This window comes from Athene noctua, chromosome 1 (assembly GCF_965140245.1).
Source record: "Athene noctua chromosome 1, bAthNoc1.hap1.1, whole genome shotgun sequence".
NCBI classification, from domain to species: Eukaryota; Metazoa; Chordata; class Aves; order Strigiformes; family Strigidae; genus Athene; species Athene noctua.
The window spans coordinates 205,761,925-205,785,649 of NC_134037.1; the positions used below are offsets into that span (position 1 = coordinate 205,761,925).

Here is a 23,725-nt window from a genome sequence, read left to right on the forward strand (position 1 = left end):
ACTACTAGAGAAACTAATTTTTATCTGCAAATCCACAGAGTTTAAAACAAAAGTCAGTAGGTTCCTGTACCAGGACCTCTGATGCTGAATGTACATGCCAATAAGTATCTTTGTGGGCAAAGATCCATCACAATCTCTGCCAGAAAATTTATATCTGTTCTTTGGAGAGGATAGGGTTCTCAAGTTGATTCCTTTTCAGAGTTGCCAGCAGATCATTTGAAGCCATGAACCCTAAAAACTTAGTTATTTGTTACAAGCATACTGAAAGCAAGAGAGCCTTCAGTTTCTCCACAGTCAAAGAAAAAATGATATAGAAAATTTTTAGATATTCAGATACCTACCCTAGTCATGTTCTGTTCTACTTCATAACGAACTTCACATTGCCTATATTTGGAAAGCACTTTCAGATCAGGCTCTCTGGGACACAAGCACAGAGGCTCTTCATATACAAGACCAGAGCTGGGATGATCAACTACACTAAGGTAGAAATATTCTTAGATATGTACAAAACTTTCTCAGGTTTTGAAAAACCTACAACCCTGTAAACTGCTTTTCAGAAATCTTCATTTTCAGGATAATTTCAAGTACCTCTTACATGAAGAAAGGGCATCCTAAATTCTACTTATCCAAATCAAGACAACTGACTGGGATTACATTAGAGTGAAGATAAGGTTATTTTCATTTCTGATGGGGGTTAGTGGGTTGAACTCTACACAAAAATCCACACTAGAACTTGACCAAAATTTGGAAAAAAGCAATAGCAGTGAGATTTAGGAGGGACTCATATCTGAAGAAATTTAACAGCCCTACCCAGATAAAAAGCAAGGGGGCAACATGGCAGCCTTTCACAGTCACATGCACATGAAGAGCTATTTCAATTTAAAAAAAAATTCTAACAGCAGTAAAACTATTCTAGTATATCTAGTTAGAAATAGTAGCTGGAAGTTACAGAAGTCTTAACTATAGCAGGAATAATATCATAATATTTAGAGGATCTAACAAAATTTTCATCATTGAGGATATTTAGGAGATGTGAAAGATGAAGCACCAGTAAGTTACCACAGCAAGTAATTCTGCAACAGTAGCAATTACATTGTTCAGACACGTCTTTCCCATTTCCAGTGGCTATTTCCATATGACACCACACAATACATTTAAGCCTTCTTTTAATAGTTTGCATTGCAATTGAGACCAAAAAAATTTTCAACTATCCTGAAAATCCAAAAGTATGTTTCAAACACAATTCGTTTATATAAGGTCTTTTTTTTTTAATACATTTGGAATTAATCCCACATGACGAAGCCAAAGCAAGTTTACAAATCAAAATATTATCAACAATTCTTCACACTCCTCTTACATTTACGAACTCTGAAATACAAAAGGACATTCAGATACTTGCATGTCAGAGTCTGCCAATAGCTCAAAATTAGTTTATTTTCAGCTTTACATGGATGTGGATGCAGCAAGACAATAGATGAGGTCAACAACTTTTTATGTGATATCAAAATTATCAGATACATTGTTTTGTCAGTAACAAGTTGAGTCACCTGAGATGTTCTTCAGACACATAAAAAGGAACAATCTCAGCTCCGTAACACAAATAACGGATATGTACAACAAATATTTTACAACCTCATAGATATTTCTTCAAGACAGACTATAAGAGAAATCCAAATGCTCTACTTCATATGTAAACGCGAAGTAAATCTATTTCTTTCTTCAGTTCTCTTAATCTCACTTTTATCTTCCTGCAACAAGTATTTTGCCAACTTAATTTTGTGTTCATTACTGCATATCCATAAATGTTAAAATAAGCATTTCTCCTTGATATAGGATCAGTAACTAGTGTTGATCTGTGGCTCAGTCGAGGTATTCTTTCTCTTAGCACCTTATAGATATCACTCTGTAAAATTACACTGTAAAGACAAGGCTTGCATAACCAACCAAAGGATTATTATAAGGACACTACTAGCAAATAATAAAGAGCTGAATGGTACTTCAAAGGCTTTCCATAAACAAGGCAAGCATCTCAAATTATTATAATTAAACATCACTGCACCAAAGTACTATCACTAAATTAATTTTGTATGCAAATGAACAAAAAAGAATATCCCTAGCAAGTTTTCGTTGATACCAATCAGCTCTATCAGGTAATTTTCTAAACAGTTAAACACAACTTTTCTCCAAAACAAATTAGCAACCCTGATTTTAGATCTAGTTTTTGATTTTTAAACAGTTACTTTAATCGAGCTCCTTTGCTCCTTTCTGAGTAAAACAAGAAATGAATGCTTTCCTTTCAAGTTCAACAGATGCAATTGCTGCCTGAACAAGATCAAGGCAGTAATTTTGGATTCTAAAGCAGTGGGAACAAAGCATCCTTGTAAGAAAGCAGGTTATTCTAGCTCTTCATTCCAATGCACAAAACCTTATTTTCCTATTTAGATTTGAATATAAATGGGCTAGAGGTAGCAAGGTACAAAAAAAACCCATATTTTCTTTAAATCTGAAACTTAACTGCTAGCCATTAATTTTTCTTTTTTCCAGATTTTAGGTTTTGACAAACAAAAATGTAATAGGAAACAAGAATATGACAGGGAAATCATGCAGGTAACTAAATTTAACAAAAATCTGAGTTATACTTTGAGTTGATTCCAGCATATGTACTGCTACTCTCTCCAAGTGGAAAGGAAAACATTTAGAAGGTTATCTAATTTTGGATAAACCAGGCTTTTTGTAACAAGTCTTTGAAAAATCCAGAACCACATTTTTCTATAACATTTGTGGCACATGGGACTGAAACCAGGCTCCTCGCTGCTAGAGTATCAGCGGAGAACGAATTGTAAAACTTTGAGTCAGTAACAAAGCATTGTGAAGTGTTTAGGATTCGAACAACCATTAAGAGACATGAAAATGTCTGTGCGTTTAAACAAACATTGTTTCAAACCGGCAAAAGCACAATAGTTTGCTGAGACAAATATTTTAAACACAGAAGTATGCAATTTATTAGAGCACATTCTGGAAACACAGTATGTGTTTCCACACATGAATAAACATTCTCATCAACTTTAACAGAACTAATGGCATGCATTAATGTTTGAGAATCAGGGCCAATAAATATTCTACCTAACACACAGACAATTAATACATCAGCATTCTGAAAGGAAATACAGCAAAATGTTCTTTACAGTCTAGATTTACAGTCTATCATTTGACTAAAGACAGTTGTGTCAGTTTTTTACTCAAATTAATGGACCATATTTTGTAAGGTTTATGCAGAAATTAATTTTTTAACAGGCGCATGCAAACTCCCAAAGTATACCACTCACTATACAAAAGGGAGAAAACCAAATAATATCCAATTTCTCTGTCTAACATTTCATATCTGCTCAACTGTCAGCTCACAGTGGCTTAATGGGACTTTGGTAACTGCAGCATTCATCAAGGCAAGCTTTTGGACAGCATCTCACCTGGTCTCTTCATCATCCCAAGCGATTCTCATGCCTTTCCCACCACCACCTGCTGAGGCCTTGATCATGACAGGGTAGCCTAACAGCGGGGAACAATTAGACAGAAGTTCAAACTTTGTTCAGTTGGTCAGAGGAACATGACAACTGACCACATGTCCAATAATGCCAGTAGACAATAACTTCGTTTATTAGAACACTTTGTTTGGAGGGAGAGGAGAAATTTTTCTTTTCAAGACTTAGCTGTCAATGCAATAATTTCTTAAGCCAAGAAGGTTGTCTTCTCCATTTCATTTATACCAAAAAAGCACTGAATGAATTATTCCTAAGTAACAAAGTGATTTATGAATAAAGGCATTTGACCTTTTTAAGCTCACATTTCTTTAAGAACAAAATTTTGTTCCTCTGTTACTGCTGAAATAAGCTATAGCTGTGACAAAATTTTTCAAAAAATTGTGAAAATAAGCAGATCTTCATAAACCACTCGTCAAGAGATTTAGTAAGCAAACCTGTATTTTATCAACACTTCTGGTGCAGTACATTTTAAATAACAGAGCACCTCAAGCTGTGCTGCTCAGATATTATTTAATAGTAAGTATCACAGAAAACAGATTATTACAACTTTTTTTTTTACAATAAAAAAAAAATTCCCCCAAACTGACAAGTAGTAAGAAAAAATGAGCAGCATAAATCTGAAAGCATTGTGTATAACTGGTAATATTGTACTCTCCTACCCCATATTAAGGTATCTTGTTCTGACATTAGTTTTCAAGAAGCTAGAAAAGTACAGTAACAGAGTATGCCATTTAAAAGCTGGTTTAGTAATGATTGTTTATCTTGTAGTACAGTATTTTAATTCAAAGCAACTTCCTAAAACAATTTCTTATTCATATTAGCATGCCTAATTTTTTGCCCACATTAATGTACTGCCAATTGAAAATTAAGGATCGGATTAGAAAGTTTTTGATGTTTCTAGGACGGTGGAAAATTCTTCAAGCCTTGGTCTCCAGTATGTTTAATGAAAATCATAACATTAAGCCACGTATCAGACCAGCTGATACTGTCTGGCAAGAGTCGTCCATCAGTCCTTGCAAACTGAAGATACATTCTATAAAAGCCTTTGATCTGGGGAAAGAAAGGGACATTTGAATATGGTTCCCAGTAGAAATTGTCAAGTCTGCTATCATATGTGTAACTAATGTTTACAGTTTCTTTCTGGAATGTAGATCTACTCTTGCTCTGTCAAGTGACAGCGATACAGTACATCCACCTTCTCTCCAAAGTCATTTAACTTAAAGAAGGTTCAGGAGAGGCTAATTAAAACCAGCAAGATCTGGAAAACCTTTTGCTTAAAAAGACTAAAGTGGACATAAAAAAGAAAGAGGCACGACACAATCGTAAGAAACAGAGTAGTGTTGATTGGAAGGCAGGAAAGAGAACATTAACAAAGAAACAGTAAAAATGAGTAAAAGTTTCCAACATGTTATTAGACTGTGAAACCCCATGCTACAGAGCATTCGTGTGGCTGAAAGCTGTAGAAAGGTAATGGACAAGCATACGTAGAACACAAATCAAGTTCCTATAGGCAGGGATGATCAGAAGGCTATAAATCATCTTGCTTTATAGTCTAAAGTAATCTCTAGTTACTAGGTATAAGGGTAAGACCAAACAGAGCCATGCAATAAGCTTTACTTTGTTTTCCCATGAAGTATATGATGCTGCCCACAGAGGGGTATGGGATAAGTCAGAGTAACATTGGGCTCGATCCAGAACTATACTAAGTATTTTCAAGGCCTCTACAATCCCAGAGGTAAAAGGGCATGTGCAAAATAACTCTACATTGCATGCAGCAAACCATGAAGTTCAACTCATTTTCATGAAATGCAGTATATGCAATATCTACACAAGTACAACTATACTTGTACTTTGTATCTATGCTGTAGATGTTTTTCCAGATCCCCTGGCAACTGCCAGGTTCCTAGACAAGTCACTGGCTACCTGGAAATAAAGCAAAGAGCACATCTTGTAAGATTTTCATGCAAGAAATGAGATTTAACCCAGTAATAGTAGCAAACTTACATCTCTGGCAACACTATCGCCAGCTGGAGATGCTCTCCAACTCAAGAGGCTGCAAGTCTGATTCTGAAATAAGCATTGTTTTAAGCCTTATTGTGGCAAACTCACTATGGCAATTTCCATCACCTAATCTATCTTATTCAGTGGTACAAGTACTTGAAAAAAATCATCATCAATTATGCTAACAATTTCAGACAAAGCCAGTCTCTTGAATGGCTTGCTGATTTTAATTCTGTAAGCAGAATCTAGTCCTAATTTACTGTTCTTTCATTTCAACAGCAAAATAGGCATGTTGGCAGTGAGCCTTAGTGGGTCTTTATATGCTACAGAAGATAAAAGTTCATATATCACAACTCACATGGTTAAATTATCAGGCAGGATACACAGGTTACTGGTATCAGTCACCAAGTGTAGGACCACTCTGCTTCCCCCAACTCCACCCCACCCTCACCTTTCATGTATACTGATTACAGATCAATCACACTTGTATGCAAGGCAGTTAAAGGCTCCAGAGAGCTACAATATAGTTTTTAAAAAAAAAAAAAAATTAAAAAAATCAAAGGCAGACCTATTTAGAAAAGATACATACAGCTTTTTAGGTTGACAAGGAAAAATTCTTTGTAACAGACCTCTACAAGTTAACCAGTTCACTGAAAATAAGGGCACTTGAACTTTTGCTCAAATATGCTCAAATATTTACACACTACTTGCTCTCTGGGGCACTGAATTAAGCTAAATAGCAGTTCTTCGGCCAATACCAGACCAATGTGTGCTAAGGCAAGGAAGGCTTTGTAGAATCAAAGTTTTGCGTACATATGGGGTACAGGATTCTGGGATCAGGATGCATTACTCATCGTTCTCCTAACCACTTTTGCACTATTTGGCAGCAATTGAAATTGCTTAATTATGCCCATGTGGACTGAATGGATTAGTTGTAGGAAGGGAGAGGCATGCAAACAATTTCTAATGACGTTTATAAGGACCCATGACAACAGCAATGTAGAGTCTCACAAAGCAGGCACATTTGAGTAGATGTTAGGTTTTCAACCCTTTCCTCAAATTAGATACTAATTTACAGGACATTAAAATTGCATGTAAGAATAAAAGCTACTCTTGTTCTACAATTCTACATTCTTTCAACGCATCTGAAGGATGGGTAGAAAGAGATCTTAGAGGCAAGAAGATAAAAAGCTGTCAAATTTGAGGACCATTGGGCATACTTTTGCTGTTAAATAGGTACTATTAAGTTAGGAACACTTTGTTTCCAGGGCAGTTACTATTCTGAGAATCAGAATGGTAAAAAGGAGTAAACAGACTTCTGGTATCCCACAGCTGTTAATTCCCACCCTTTGCCACCATGGGTTTAGATATCATTCAACCATTTTTATAGGGTTGCAGGTAAGTAGAGCACAGAATGCATTGTGCAGTATCAGTTTGAGCAATATTACATGTGGCAACACCAGATCCTTCTCCATCTCTATTAGTGAAAAGCTAGTACTAACTAAACCCATGTCAAATGAAACTTGACAAAAGCATGTTTTTCACCTCTTCAGCTTTGTATGGACTTTACCTTAGTTTAACTGACTGCACTTAGTAGTTGGTCAATCCTTTCAAACTGAAGAGTAAAACTTTCATCAATGCTTCAGAAATCAAGAAGCCAGCACTTAATGGACATCTTACAGACAGACTTAAAAGTAGCATGGGAAAAGAGCCAATGTGATTAAGTACCACAGAAAGGACCACAAGAGAAAAACAGACCACACAGACAAATAAAGACTATAGACATAAGCCTATACAGCAATTTGTGCCTGAACTTCTTCCAGCTCCTGATTTAGCCTAGTATCTCCGTCACATTACCTCTTGACAACTCAGGAGAGCACATCTCAAAAGAGGGGCAACAGGTATGTTTTACTCCGATACTTAGAAAGTTTGAATCCATAAATAAGAGGCACTGAAACAGCTAAAAGCAGTGTCTCAACCCTGAAGTGCCATGCTCCACTATTACAAGATCTTCAGCCAGAACATAGAGGGATAAGCCGGAGAACACACAGGCAGCAAGAGGATGTTACACAATGGTTTAGAGTTTTAAGTGCTGGCCCATGAAGAATTATTTTTTTAAAATTACTTAAATTCTTGGAAGACTGGATAAGCAAAATTAAAAATACTCTGAAAGTATTCAACTGTGTATCAAGTACCTTATATAAGAGGACAAATGCATGAGACCTTAATTTCATACTATTTTAGATCCTTTGAAATTACAAATCATTGGGTTTTATTCCAATCAGTGGTCATGACTAGACAGCTTAACCAAACTGATCAACTGCTTGAAACACAAGTGGGGGAAAAGCCAGAAAGGACGTTTTTCTTTCACTGCATGGCATCATAGCACAAACCTTTTTTGTATCAAAATGGTTTAAGGGTTTACCATCTAGATAAAGCACCACTCAGATGTCTCTAATTGACTTTAATATTTACAGATTTAAAACTGCTTTGATACAATGACCTCCAAAGTGCTACTGATATCAAAGACAGGAACCAGTCAACAGAACACCAGAAAGAAGAAAATTAAGCAAGAATACATTTTAAAGGATATCTAGGAAGCCACTCAATGCCTTCTGACTTACATGAATCAAAACTGCCTTAACAATACTTATGCTTATTTCTCAAAGATTTCCTGCAAGAAAGACTATTGAAATGAAACTGAACTGAAATAAAGTCACTATGCCTTTTTTAAGGACTAAAACCAATTTTATTTACAGTTGTCCTCCAAATGTTCCAATATGGTTGATAACCTCTTCCTTTTGTTTCTGCTCCCACGACAGTGATCAGTAATCACTTCATTTCCCAACAGGGACATAAAGTCTGACCCACAGAAATGCGGACTTCAATTGTGTCACCCTAAAAGCCAGCCAAGCCTACACTGAAGGGTTTCAGAGCAGTTAACCAGTGAAGGGTAAAAGCCCCAACTTAAACTCAAAAGTGGAAAGGTGTTACACTGATGAAAAGTCAACTGCAGCAGTGCAAGTCCCAATTTCTATTTGGCACATAAGACACAGCCATAGCTTTTGACACAGGTGAGATGTATTTGTACCTAGATGAGTAAGAGAAGCTTCAAATGCAGACACATCCTTTGAATTATGTACCTGTGATGAACCTAAATAGCTTTTTGTGGCTACTGCCTCTTAAAATGGAAAAAAAAAACCCACACACCAAAAAAATCTTATTGCTTTAGATTCTTCTTCTAGAAAGCATATAAGAACATGTGTAATTTCAAGCATATGGTTTAATATTTTCCCTAATATTAAGCTTTAGTAAATAAAAGCCAAAACTCATTAAACACATATTACACTTAACCTTCATCAAAATGAGCCCCAGACACTTTGCTGGTTGCTCTTTTCACCATTCTGTAAGAAATTCAGAAGCCAAATAGTGACTTTATTCCAGAAAGCACAGAAGAAAGGCTGGTGCTCTGGATAATATTCAAGCTAACTACAGTCCAACATAGTGATGAAGATCATACCACCACTGGTGTCAGCCTCCATATAAAGAGAAATGTACTATTTCTAACTTCTGACTATCATGTCCGACTGCAGATATACCTTGAAATAACTTCTTTAGCAAGCTACTCACTACTGCATATCATATGCATTACACAAATCATGGCTACACTTGTTCTGTAAAGTCCAGTTTGTAAAGCTAAAATGTGATGGTTTAAGAGACAAGGCATTAACGCCTAGATTCTTCCAGCCCCATAGGCAACAGGGAACTTAAAAACTATTAAAACATTATTTGTTCTATAGGGATTACTTATTACACATTCAATTTAGTCAACCATGTCTGCTGAGAGGCACACAAATCCCACCATAGCTAATTTAAAAACTTACCAATTTCCCTTGCAATTCTGACAGCTTCATCTGCATCCTGTAAAAGCAGGAAATGAGACCCAACGTTAATCCCATCAGCCATTGCACTATGTCCTGAGGGCAGTCATATATTGCACTACTGTCTCCTCTGATTCATTTAATGTTTGATTTTACAACCTTCTGACCCTTTTCAGCCAGAGGAATGTAAAATTAATACCATAAGTGGAATGTAAATTCTACCTCATCATTAGTACACTGAGAAACTCAAAGCAACGAGGAATCAGCTGACAGGAAACACAACCAGGATCGCAAAATGATTTTCTGCAGTTGTAGGAATTTAATGCTAGAATTTAGAAGTTTACAATCAATAATGGACCATAAATCAGATCGTTAAAGTTTGCCCACTGCCAGCTTATTTCTGTCCTCACAGGTATTTCTTGTGTTTTCCTGGTTCTTGTCAGTAGGGGGAGTAGATTCTCTATTGTTTGGGAGTGATTCAGGTTCAGAAAAAAATCTTGCAGAACTTCCTTAAAGACAAATATTTGTCTAACGAAAAAAGAACACAAGCATTTTACTTTTATAAATTTTTCATTCTAAAGACAGAGTAAACCTCAAATGCATAATTTTAAACTGTATTTGAAATGAGAAGATTCACATAATTGTTTCCATTTAAGAGTCCGCACATTACTCACGTATGACAATTAGAAAAATCCTTTTGTTGATGCCACCTATTGCTTCAGCTGACTCATACTAGTATAGCATGCTAGAGAAAAAAGTACTAGAAAACCCAGAGAATAAAGACCAAAATGCTTGAATTGCTTTGCTTTTTAATAACCAAATCTCTTCTCCTGCAGTAGTTAATTCTGATTTCTTCTACTGATAACAGTATTTTTCCATTATATACTACTAGAAAGAAAAAGGGTTAAAATACAGTAGCATAGATTAAGTTTGAAAATTTCATGCAAATTTGCTAATATTTATACTATTCCATGACATGCATTAAAAAATTTGTATGGAAGGCAGTAATGTCTGGAAACCACCAGCTGCTAAGTGTGTCTGAAACTATGGGGGCTGACTTATGAACATTAAAATGAAACCTGATATTTTTAAAGCTTTCAAGGCAATCCATTTTAAAAGCACCCAGGTCAGAACTTTAAAAAAAAAATACATAAGAAATGTTCATACCTGGTTCATTTATGTCCGATAATAAAACAAAATCCTCTTTAAAAGTCTTCAGTACCTAGTAACAGCCCCATGAAGAATAAGGGGGCTGGCAGGGGAAGTTGTCAGAAAATTTAATTTCCTTTCATTAGCTAGTCTGCTCCACAAATCGGTGCTTGTTAAGTTCAAAGCAGTCCTGAAAGCAACATCAGTTTTAAGTCTTTTTACTCCAGTCACATCTGTTAATGAGATTTTTCCAAATAACAATTGTTTTTAAGTCAAGAGATAAATCTAGCAAAAAACCTCTTCTCCCCCCCCCCCAAAAAAAAAAAAAAAAATCAGGGTTTACTGTTTTATTACACCTTGCTGCTTTCCATGACCCTGTACCCTCCAAATTTTAGCTTAAAGGGATAAAATGCATGAAAAGGGTCATTTAAGAATGTTAGTGGTTTCCACACATTGAGTTTGAAGGTTCTTTGTTCCTGCCTGTGACAGTTATGTGAGAATACTTCCCCTTAATAGCCTCTCTGTCAGGAAGTGTTAAACCTGCCAAATGCAGACAATTAGAGCCTCTTGAACAAAATGCAGGAAGAGTGATGACTGATGAAGAGCCACGATTATAGTCAAGAAGGAAACTTTTACATTTCTTTTCTCTTGCAAATTCACTCATATATTTGCAAAATAGAATTAAGACGGGGGGAAGCAAACAGGGTAATTTTTTTTCACTTAGTTACCTGCAAACAAGTGGCTAACTGATACACTGCAGTTCACAGGAAGACAAGCTGCAAATCATTATAGGGGAACTTTTCACTACCACTATTTTTATACACACATACAGCAACTAAGCAATAAACGGCATCGTATCAGCAGCACTAATTGTCTCAGTTCTGGCTTGAACAGGCTGAAGTCATCTGCCCAGCACAGTTATTAATTTACACTTTCAACATCTGTTTCTTTTACAGTTGTAATATATTGGAACCCAAATTTCAGATACAAAAAAAATCAATGCATATTCAAATTCTTTAGCCTTCAAAGAGCGTTTCTGAAATAGAAAACAAAAATATGCTGTACTTTAAAGAGCAACTAATAAAAAAATTAATAATCAACTGACATTGAAATCTCTGGTAAGTCTTTAGAGCTTTTTCCCTAAGAAGGTATGTTTTAGCATCATGCATTTCACTTGCAAATTACACAAATACAGCATCAGTTTGAGTACTCCTAAGAAGTTAGGACAGTTATTTTAGATTTTTGGTGCAAAGAACTCCATAGAGATACACAACATTTGCTATAGGGGGGCAAAAAACTGAATTGCTATAACGCTGCATAACACACAAGTCCATATGTGCAAAACATACAAAAACACACTGGTACTAAAAGCATTTTGAATAATTTTTTAAAAGCAAAATCCTCAATGATTTACTGCCGTTTCTTCCAAAAAACACATTAGCTACATTATCATTTTCCCAAAATAAACTGGAGATTGTAAAGAAATAAATAATTTTAGCACCACATTTTATTGTGCAAATAAAAATGCTCAAGTAATGGTACAAGTTTATAAAAATCATAAGTGTTATAAAATTATGTCATGGTGTTTTTACAAATGGCTGATTTCATTAAGTTCAAAAGACATAAAATACTCATTCAGCCTAAGAATTTCTAACCTAATTGCATGTACATGCCTCTCTGCCAGGTACCAGCAGGTGGAGACAAAAAGCAAAGCTGCTCTGATGCAAAGGAATTCTAGGACAAAGCTGTTTAAGAGACTCCTAAACTGTAAAACACTGTAATAATTATGAAGAACTACTAAATAACTTTCATGGCTGAGGGTGCTGGGCTTGGAGAACTTCCACTTCATTTCTAGTCTTCAACAACCTCTCCAGCAATACAGTGATCATTTAATACCAATGTCAATACCCCAGTACAAGAATACAGCCAAAACAGATACCTGAAAACTTAAATACAGTAAATTCAGAGCCTTGCTGAAAACCTTCTACATGTCTACTGCCATTAGTGAAACTAAGTAGACACCCAGAGACATTAATATTCCGGGTCTACCAGCTGTGTTCTACCAGCCATAAAACCAAACTGGCTATACATGGTGAAACAATATAAAAATCTTTCTTCTCTTGTCATTCCTTTGCCAGTTTAACATGACATCTCCTACTCTTAACTCAGCCTCCACTTCCTTCCTGTCATTAGTTCTTCTTTATTCATTTACAGACAATACATTTTCTCAACTCTAACTTAGTATAGCCATTGCTCAAGTGGATTAAACAAATTCTTTTGATTAAGACTGTTTACCACTATCTCTCCCAATCAGGTTTTAGGAAATTGATTTTAGTTACAGATTTTGAAATAAATTACCTTTGAATGCTTTTGTTGGCCCTGTAGCTGACAGCACCAGACTCAGGTTCATTACATGTGTAGATTGGACAACCTTTGCACAAGCAAACAGAGAAACTGAACCAGGGATGAGAAGAAAGTTACTCTTTGTCAAACTACCCTCTCCACTCTCACTTGATGTCTTTCTATTCCCAGTTTGATTTTTTTTACAGTGTTTGTCTGTATGAGAAGTTAGCTGTGTGTGTTATGCAAAGCATCTTCCTCTTCAATCCTTCCAGATGCTTAACTACACTGCTGAAGGGCTTCCTTTCTCTTAAACTTGTAATTTAATTTCTATTCATTGGGAATTTTTCTGAATGCAACTACTCCAAGATGTTACAAAAGCTTTGCAGCTCCAATGTCTACTACATGTAAGTGCTAAGCAACGTAAGAGGGAGAAAACACTCTTTATTCATTAAGGACCTACATGTCTGCAGCACTCTTTAACAAGTGCTGGATAAAGTAACAAAGATTTCCAGTGCAGTCCCGAGTTGAATAACGAAGCACTAGAAGTTGTTACTCTCTGTTCTCTTTAACAATTAATCCACATAGTACCTGCAACTGATCTTTCTTAACTTCTGGCATTGTCAACAGCATGAATGCAGTCTTCTTTCAGCTTTATTAGCTCCACTATAAAGATGAAACCACCTCTAATCAAGTATCAAGCAGACACTGAACTCCTTCCTAGGACCTTAAAAATTTTGTTTCTCAAGAAAAAGAACTCTCAACGATTTTGAAAGCTTCATAACTCTGTGACCAAAACAGGTCTCCCACAGAATGGCAGAAATCCTATCCAGTCTCCAATTTCTTCTGATGTTGCTCTTCTGATTGTACCTGGTGTCACACAGCTTCACACTTCCTACCTTAGTCTGAATTGGACAAATAGTCCATCAAGCTCTAACCAAAGATCAGGCATCCTGTATGACCTAACTACTCAGGTATTCATCAGAACAAAAGATTAGAGGACAAACACAGTAGCAAGGATAATATCAATTATCACAAGTTTTGCTTCCTAGAACTGGTAATGAAAACACTGGTTATCCTAGAAACTTCGTCTCCCCTTTCTGATGGAACCTACAACACTGGCAGTATCTGTGGACTCTCCTTTTTCTTACTTGGTGGGTACACTGCAGGTTTCTTTTTAAATCTTGTATTCTTTATCATCAACACTCTTGAGATAATCAAAACTAGTGTAAAGCTGAGGCATGCAAAACTGATACATAGACACTTCAGGATTAAATAACTACTGCATAGTTCCTTTCAACAGCTAAGGATTGGAATTGTCAACTCAATCCCACATCCCAGTTCATCTGCTGTTAAAACTATCGTTGCATATGGGCAACTGCCATTCAGATCACTTACGTTCTTTCATTTTATTTCAGGAACTTCAGGTAATTGTCCAAAAAAGTGCAATTAAAGGTCTCAAACAAGTACATACAGGTAAGTAGCTCAGTTTCACTGGTTATACTGCTGTTCATTAACCACTATCCTACTTTGCCAGGTTTGTTTCTTTACATCAGCAGGGTAACAGACCCTTACATAAGTTTTAATTTGATATAGTGATAAAACCAGCATTTTGAGCATTTGATTCTGCATGAGAAAAAAATTTTGTGGGCTTTAGATGATTAGTTCAAAGTTATCTCCTAATTAGATGTTTTTCTGAAAGTTATTTTCAGGATTTCTAGAAGAATATACAGGATATCAGACAGAACAGAGGATCTTATGCACAATAGCTTGGCTGCTGTTGAATCTTCTGAGCGCTAAAGAACCACATACACAAGGACCACTAAAACATGCAAACCTGAGGCAATGCGGCATTCAGCTTACACTGCCAGACTTCAGCAACGCCACAAACGCCAGCCTAACACTCATATGGAGCCCTCCAGAAGAGAAACAAGCCTTCACACCTTTACCTGTTGCAGCATATCCCACTGCCCAGCATTACACTTACCAGGCATTTCCATCACAAGCACTGAAGAACTCTTGCATGTTTTGACCTCAGCTACTTCATGATTTCATCATTTTCCCTCATTAGCCAAGTTCTCCAGACATCCTCATGAGAACAGATAATTTTGTGGATGCTTAGCCCCTTTACACTCTATTCACCCTCTATGAATGCACTTGGATCTGGGGTTTTTTTCCTCCTAACAGAGTTGAAAATTCAATTTAGCTGACAGTGTTGAATACCACTGCCCTGGTATATGCTGCTCCTTAAAACACAGTCTGCATTCTATCAATATATTCAGTGGTTCCCAATTACCTTGACATTTCCTATTTCATCATGTAAATAAGATTTATGATGATCAGAGGTCAATATCAATTGTCATACATAAAACCTGAAAGGCTTTCCCTTCACAGAAGAGTTGCTGAAACAAACTTTTAACTTTTTTGTGCAAAGTTTTATTCAAATTTTATTTGAGGAAAAAAAAAATCTAACTTCACATGTCAAGCATAAAACATTTCAATCCAGGTGGTCTACACTTTACAATACACCAAAGCTTTAGGCATATACAATGAAGGTTTTAAAGGACACAGAGACAGTATACAAAGACATAGGAAAGTCTGTAAGAGCCCAATACTTAATCACTATAGCAGAAAATAAACCAAAACCAAGCCACTTTATTTCACATTACAAAAATAAAGAAACAAGCAATTTTAGAAAATTGTTAAAAATCATTCCTTCTAAAACCCCAGGAAGAACACTAGCTGTGGATTCAGACAGGGACACACCAAATTCCCCTCATCCTCACCCCAAGTTTTAAAACACATGAAAATCTACACCATCAGCACAGATCATGGAAGACAGAAACTTCATACAGTGTTAACAAACTTCGCTGTTACCTTAGGGTTGTCAAGATCTTTGCCAACAAAAAGACATGTGCAGATAGTAAAATCAACACCTGATATTTAATACATTCACCTGCCTTCATGTTTAAATTTAAAGCAAATATTTTTAGAGACAGTCTTTAATACATCCTTTATTATGAAGGACTTTCTCTTCTCCAAAGCATTCTCACTAGTACAAATCTGTACCCCAATTTTAATTACATTTTAGTGATTAAAAAGTTAAAATTATATTCTGCATGAGATGCTCAATAGGCATACTTCGATTTAGACACTGTTCCTACGTGTGCAGACAGTAATTAAATGATTTCTCACCTTGACTACTCCATCAAAGCCAGGGATTGTGTTGACCTTTGCATTCTTGGCTAACAATTTGCTTTCAATCTTGTCTCCCATAGCTTGTATAGCATGTGTGTCAGGTCCAATGAAGGTGACACCTTCTGATGCCTGTAAAGACAATGAAGATATAACTTCCGTTTTCTAAAGTAAAAGTCAGCTTTATACAGGTATTGCTGTTAATTCTTTTTTCTCTTTTTGAGCTGATTAATGAAGCAACATTTAGAAGACATAGTGATCTGTTTATCTTAAACAACATAGCAGCAGCATTTTGGCCAGTTCATTAAAAATGTGTATGACCTTGTGAAACTATGTACACACACAGATTCAAAGCCCCTACAATTAGCATTTGTATAAATCAAAGCCGGGCCAAAGGAAAATAGCTGAAAGTGGAAGTACTCCAGCTTGAAAGTTAGAAATATCCCTTGAGAAAACAGAAGCTAGTTAACTCACCATTGAAAGAGCCACAAGTGATTTACAAAGACACGCTTGCTAAACTGTAATGCAGTTGAAAATTCCATTATGCGTTCCTAAAACCAAACCTTGATGAAACATCAAAATGAAAGCCCAGTCTCTTACTCAACATATTTAGAGATCTTGAAAATAAGGGCAATAAATGAAATAATATTTCCCCAGTTCTTTCAGGCAACTATCTTTTCCATACTAATGTGCAAATAGAGTAACAAAATTACTTTAATACTTCAACTTTAATACTTAAATGTGTAGGTAGAACACTGAATTGCATTTTTCCTCCTCCTGCTTCTCTATGCCAGCAACAGACTCCAGTGATCAAGTACAGACATTTTTTCAATCCTCTCCAGGGTCAGTAGTATATTGAGCTAAAGGCAATTCTATCAAAACTGTTTCACTGGAAGTTACTGACACATTCACTGAGTACATGCATGTTTCGGGCAACTTAACATCTTTTGTACCATAGAAAAAAAAAAAAAATCAAATGTTATTTTTCTATGTACTTTTTTTCCAACTGTTTAATTGATTTTTTTCTGCCCAATTCCAAGACACCTGTGAAATGCTTAAAAAACCCCCCTTGTTTCCAGCTGATAGGCAGTTTAATACCAACACTAACAAATGGCAAACATTCAATTTTTTATATCAGAATTTGTGTCTTAATATTTTGTCTTTCTGACACACACTTGGCTGCATATGTCAGGGTTGCCATATAACAATAAAAAGTAATTTGCTGAAGCTTTATGTATTTACATGATGACAGTACATGACCACAGAACAACACAGGACAAATATGTATTTTAAGTTGGGGAACAATGTCCTCCTATTCATGATCTTACAAGAGCTGAGAGCTCTCAACACACTTGGAAGTCACTGATTTCACTGTCAGCAGCTTCCTAGCATGAAGAGTGTTAATAGCAGAAGCTCTGCATAGACAACTTCCTATCATCCTAGCTAACAGGGTGCTATAGATAACAGAGAAAAGATCAGGTAAGTATTACAGACACACTAGAAAGCTCAGTGCAAACCGAATGCTGAGCATCAGTTCCACTACATCAAAGGCTTGTTAGTTTCAGCTCACAATGAACCATCTACTTCACTCTCATGAGCACCTGGAATATTGTGTCCAGATCTGGGACCCTCCAACATAAGGACATGGACCTGTTGAAGCAGATCCAGAGAAGGGCCATGAAGATAAGGGGGCTGGAGCACCTTCCTTATGAGGACAGGCTGAGAGAGTTGGGGTTGTTCAGCCTGGAGAAGAGAAGGCTCTGGGGAGACCTTGCAGCAGCCTTTCAATACTTAAAGAGGGCCTACAGGAAAGATGGGGAGCGACTCTATCAGGAAGTGTAGTGATAGGATGAGGGGTAATGGTTTTAAACCGAAAGTGGGTAATTTAGAATAGATATAAGGAAGAAATGCTTTACTGTGAGGGTGCTGAGGCACTGGCACAGGTTGCTCAGAGAAGCTGTGGCTGCCCCCTCCCTGGCAGTCTTCCAGGCCAGGCTGGACGGGGCTTGGAGCAACCTGGGCTAGTGGAAGGTGTCCTGGTCAATGGCAGGGGGGTTGGAGCTAGATGATCTTTAAGGTCCCTTCCAACACAAAGCATTCTATGATCTGGGATTTTATCTCAGCTCACCTCTTCTCTGCTACAGCAGGCTTATTAGCTCAGCACCTCAGTAATACTGGTTTGATGAACAGCTGTCTTACAGAGTTGGGAAGACTGCAATAGGAGGGAGGAGGGAATAGGAAGACCAACATGAGGGTACAGAACTATTAATTCTAAATAATTCATAGTGCCAAAGGATCTGAACACGGAAGGAATTCACTTCTTGAAGGGAAGCAATGAGCTGATGCTTGAAACAATAATGACACAAAATTTGGAGCTGACCGTTTCAGATTACAGCAGATTACAAACTGAAAACCAATACTTCATTTCCTCTTAACAAGAAGAGTTTTAAATAAGTGCCTGCATATACCTGAAGTATAGGGCAGAGTTCTATCAGACTGCATTCCAATCTCAAAAAGCTTTGTGGAAAAGGTTCACTTACATACTTTGCAACTGGAGATTATGCTGTCCCTCTTGTATCACTCCTAACCTGGAAATACCTTATTTCTACAGTTTCTGCCATAACAGCGGCATGTACATCCTGATCAATGCCACTTCAAACTTCACCGTGTATTGCTTCCTCTCCCCACTCTCTTCTCAAAGTCTACCATCAAAAACATGGGACCTCCAGAGGTCAAGACAGGGGGTCCAAAACTTTTGCTGTCTGGACAGACCATCCAAGACTTCCAGCTTGCAGTTTACTTCCAATACTCTACTTTTACATTATTTCTCTTCCACCTCTGACTTTCTTTTGTCAGAAAATAAGAAAACCTTCATTCAAGCTGGAGGCCACAGGAGAAGATGGGAATTACATTCATGGCATCAGTAAGCATGCACCTTTCCAGTGAAAGGCATGGAGGGGACATCTTGCTTGACTTACTGTCTCCTCTCACCGACCTGTGGCATGGACTTTCAAAGTGTCCAGTTCATTTCCTGTTCTTTCCCAAGCAGGTAGTTGGATGAGAACAGCACCATTCAGGAGAGATTCACAAACCACCTGAGAAGAAACACTCCAGACCACTTTTAGGTGTTGGAATGGGCTGCCCAGGGAGGTGGTAGAGTCCCCATCCCTAGAGGTCTTTAAGAGTCGGGTCGACATAGTGCTGAGGGATCTGGTGTAGTTGGGAACTGTCAGTGTTAGGTCAGTGGCTGGACTGGATGATCTTCAAGGTCTTTTCCAATCTAGACGATTCTGTGATTTCAAGAAATTAATCCAGTGTATTTGTTACACAAGTCTTGTAGAGCTGTATTATTCCATGTGGATACAACCAACACTACTTATTAAAAATTAAGTACTAGATGATGTGCAGCAGATTCACATTAATCTAGTGTAAATATCACCTGGTACAACCTGCATCTTTGGGAATTTTTTAATGCCCAGAATTTGTAAAAACTGCACTTGTCTACATGTACACCTCTCAGCTTTAACTGCTCTGAACCTTTGCATCTTACACAGAACTGCTCTTTAATTGTGAACAAGCAGCAGCTTAGTACCACCAGCTATTCAGCTATATGGTTAGTCAACTGGGGTAGTCATCACATCCAGTCATTTCTCAGCAACAAAATCTGAAACAAAATAGTTTAACTCACTGTGGTATCGTAAGATACCTGAAGCCACATAACTTGTCACAGTGCAATATCCATAAATCAAAAATAAGTTAACAAACCAAGTGGTATCCACTGGTTTCCAGTCAATACATGAAACCACCTCTTACACAGAAAAGGTATGCATTCTGTGATACGACTTGTAATTAACAGCTAAATTCACAAAAAATACTTTGTCATCTTAAGGCACTACTAGACAAACTCTCGCAAGTCTTGCTGCAATAATTTAAGTCCCCATCACTCAAAATGCTTGCTGAAGCCCTCTGCCAGAGTCTCATCACCGTTTCTTCACAGTTTCTTCACTGCCAATATTCACATGGAATTTACTAAATGACCCATTCAAAGCTCTAGTTCCTGATACTGAAAATGCCAATAATAGACCATAAGAAAGAATGTGGCAGTAACATCTTCAGCTCCCACAAAGATTTATCAGCACTCATCCATTAATATCCTTAGTTTATGAAACACACAGAAGTGGTGAAACTGTGCAGGAAACACTTCCAGTGCCTGATGACAGTCTGTCCACACACAGTGCCTGTTGCCACGCTGGCAAATCTAGAACCTCTGCTGTACACACACAAGCTTACACACTGCGTATCAAACAAGTTCTTCCAAAAGTTCTGTTACTCCCACACACATTTAGCAGTGTACTCCAGCCTTGAAAACTAATTACCTGGCTTTAGGGAACATACCAAGTTTCACCATAAACATGTACCAGCATTTGCTTTAGAAACATACCTATGATACCTGTGTATCAGTGCTTTACTTTGCATAGCCAAAGCTACAGACAAACAATAAGGAATATTTTACAAAAGAGCAACTTCAGAATACATTCGTAGATATTGAAGATTTTTCCCCAATACCCCTTTTTTTTTTTTTTTTTTTTTGAGAAGAGCAGTAGCTGTTTTAATTGTACTGCTGTAAGAAATCTCAAGCAGTTAATTCTCTCTCTTTTTTTTTTTATAGCCAGACAAAAGCCTTATTCTACCCTCAGGGAACACAGGAGCCCAAATATAGCAAAAACTAAAAATGTCAAAAGTAGGATAAGCAAAGGCAAGATTTGGAAAACCCATTTGGGAAGTCTAGGGTTGAGCTGTATGTGACCTTTGCAGCCTGTTGACCATGTCTGGCTGCTCTGGGAACAGACCGGGTCAAATGGACCTATGCTAGTGTAAATCACTATACTCCCAACATTTAGAAAAGACCTGTCCATCTGACAAACTCTTGCATATCTGAGGAAACTGGAGAGACTGATCCTAGCAGAGGAGTTTCCTTTGCACCTCTCCTCCTGGAAATTATGGATGCAGAAATTCACAATTACTGTATTATAAAGTCAGTAATGGAGTCAGCTCAGTGACAGCATAAGCAAAACTAAAGAAAGAAAGCATGAAGGAGGGAAAACTGCCTAATAGACACTAGCTCCCTTGGCAACATACACTCTTCCGTGGGCTTATGAATATGTGGCAAACCAGCCAACTTGCTGCCAGGCCTCCCAGCGCTGCAGGAAATGACTGAACAGTTCCAACCCAGCTTTAGACAAAACAAGTGATACTAAAACTTTTCCTCTGTCTTTTACCACGTTAGTTATGGACAATTAAACACACTTTTTGGTGTCCTAATTCAAGCCAAGATATTTGAATCTGCACGTAACACCAGCTTAACCAGAGTGGCTCCAACCAACAAGGAGGCACACCACGTACAAAACCACAGCTATTGAGAATCTTGTGCTTTCTCTTTCAGGATCATTTGGTGAGGGGATTCTTCCACTCACAGCACATTGATATGGCAAAACATACTCCAAGTGCCCAGCTGCTTTCAGGTGCAAGAGCCCCTCATCTTACCACACAGAAGCAGTGATAATAATGCGGCCTTTGTGCTTGTTCTTTCCCTGGTACCTGCAATGGCTAGTTGTAGGAAAATGTTTCCCATCTCCAAGGAAGAAATGGCTGAATGGCAAGATCTCAGGAGCAATTGTAGCTGCCCCACCTTATTGAAAATAGGCTTTCCTATGTAAACACAAAGCTGGTTTTAAACAAGCTCATGAAATTTACAGAACCACCCAAACAATCTGTTACATACAGCCATTGAATGGTATGTTCTCAAACTCAGACTTACCTATGATGCTTTCAAACACCCAAACTCAGGGTACTACTTACTGAAAGACAGTAACAGTTAATTCACTCCGGAGAAACTGGCTTAACCCCATCACAGCTAACTGGGTAGGCTCTCAGCCTGCAGCCTCTCAGGAGTAACTGTAGAAGTAACTGAGCCAGCCTAGTTGCTTTTCCCCCATTCTCTCTCCATCTCCTGCACATCCCTTTTCACAGTCCTATCTATCCCCCTTCTCCAGGGCAGGCTCTGGTACTCTTCAGTTGACCTAGATGACCTACATGGCAGACAATGGCCTCTTTTTTTTTTGAGAAGTGTTTTCCATTGCTTTCGTGGGTTAAAACTAGCTAAACAGAGAAGAAGCTTAATGGGCACTGGAGGATGGACCACAAGCTGCTGGAGCATGCAACTGGGAACAAGAACTTTATTTTGGGGAAAGGCACATCCTCAAACACTCAGGTGTGTGGGGACAACTGCATGCTGCCATATTGGCCTGCTTTTGTGTTCGAGTCTGCATTTCTGTTTTAAGGTTTGCTGCTTCTGAGGAGCACTGTTTGAATCACAGAATGGATGAAGTTTGAAGCATCAATGTCACTGCTCGAACCAGGTCTTTGACATGCTGTCAAGTAGTGGAACAATTTAGGAGCAGAAGAGAAGCAAAACCAAGATTCTATGGCAGTGAGATATCAGCAAGAGTAGGTAACTACTTGCCACACTTACTCAAGAACTTATTGGTGAATGAGATTATAAACGAAGGATAAGAACTCCAGTAGAAAGTGTTATCATAGGTCAGCTTTTCAAAGGGGTTTTGTCCAAACTCTCAAGTTTTTGTCACAGAAAAGTCTGGAAAAGGTTTCTGTGAAATACTTGCATGCAGATGATAAATTCTTTCATTTGTACTGGGATAGGGAAGAGGCAGAAGTAGTCTAGTAATCACAAACAGTATCAGAGTTCCAGAAAAACTTCAATCTTCCAGAAATACCATCTCCCATCTACACCTCATAGCTCATCAAAAGGAAACAGACCTGTACATTGCCTACAACCACATAAAAAGCAGAGCAGATAAGCAGCACAGTTCAAGGATGACCAGAATAGCCAGCTGGACTAAAAAGCCTCTAAGTTACACAGGCTAAATGCAGTGCTGAGAAGCAGAGCTGGCAGCAAAAGAAAGGTCCAATAGGCTTAAACAACATAGAATATAACCAGGCAGAACAGAGAAATCCAGTTGAAGTGGCCAGATAAAACATCCAAAGACAGACAATATTCAGGAGTCCTATCAGAAAAACAACAACAACAACACCAAAAAAAAAAAAAAAAAAAAAAAAACAAAACAAAAAAAACCACCACCACACACCCACAACCAGGCACACTAACATCTTTTGAAAGAGGTCAGGATGTAAGAGATCACCTCGCACTACAGGAACTGTCCACTGAACACTGGAAAGGAATTCCCCTAGGAAATATACTATAAGAATACATTATAAGCAGCACCCACACAACCTAGGAAATCCTGAACTGGTAAAATGCTCTACAACAGAATGCAGAGAACATGAAAGCACACCCTGAAGTTTTCTGCTAAACACACAGAAATGAACTATCAGCTCAATTAACTGGGCCCTGTTGCTGCTATCCTGAAAGCTCAGAATAAAAAACTTATATAGGAGTGGCCAATGATAATAAGCAGAACTTCTGAAGCCAAAGGATGTTGAGAATATATACACATTAATAGACACACACAAGAGAAAAGACAACAGCATCCTTCATTAGAACAAGTATTTTTTTAAAAAATGAGCCATGCTGAAGAAAAG

At 37.6% G+C, this 23,725-nt stretch overlaps 1 protein-coding gene across 2 annotated transcripts in view; it reads right to left on the reverse strand.

Moving 5' to 3' along the window:
• Window positions 1-23,725, reverse strand: part of PCCA (propionyl-CoA carboxylase subunit alpha) — a 284,928-nt gene that overhangs the window by 191,425 nt on the left and 69,778 nt on the right. For both annotated transcript variants that reach the window (XR_012633969.1, XM_074910938.1), the window contains exons 7-9: window positions 16,106-16,237; window positions 9,425-9,461; window positions 3,468-3,546 (exon numbers count right to left, since the gene is read on the reverse strand). Coding sequence is in view for 1 of the 2 variants with exons in the window: in XM_074910938.1 (XP_074767039.1) it covers window positions 3,468-3,546; window positions 9,425-9,461; window positions 16,106-16,237 (248 nt within the window). In the remaining variant the exon portion in view is untranslated. The remainder of the gene's footprint in view (window positions 1-3,467; window positions 3,547-9,424; window positions 9,462-16,105; window positions 16,238-23,725) is intronic.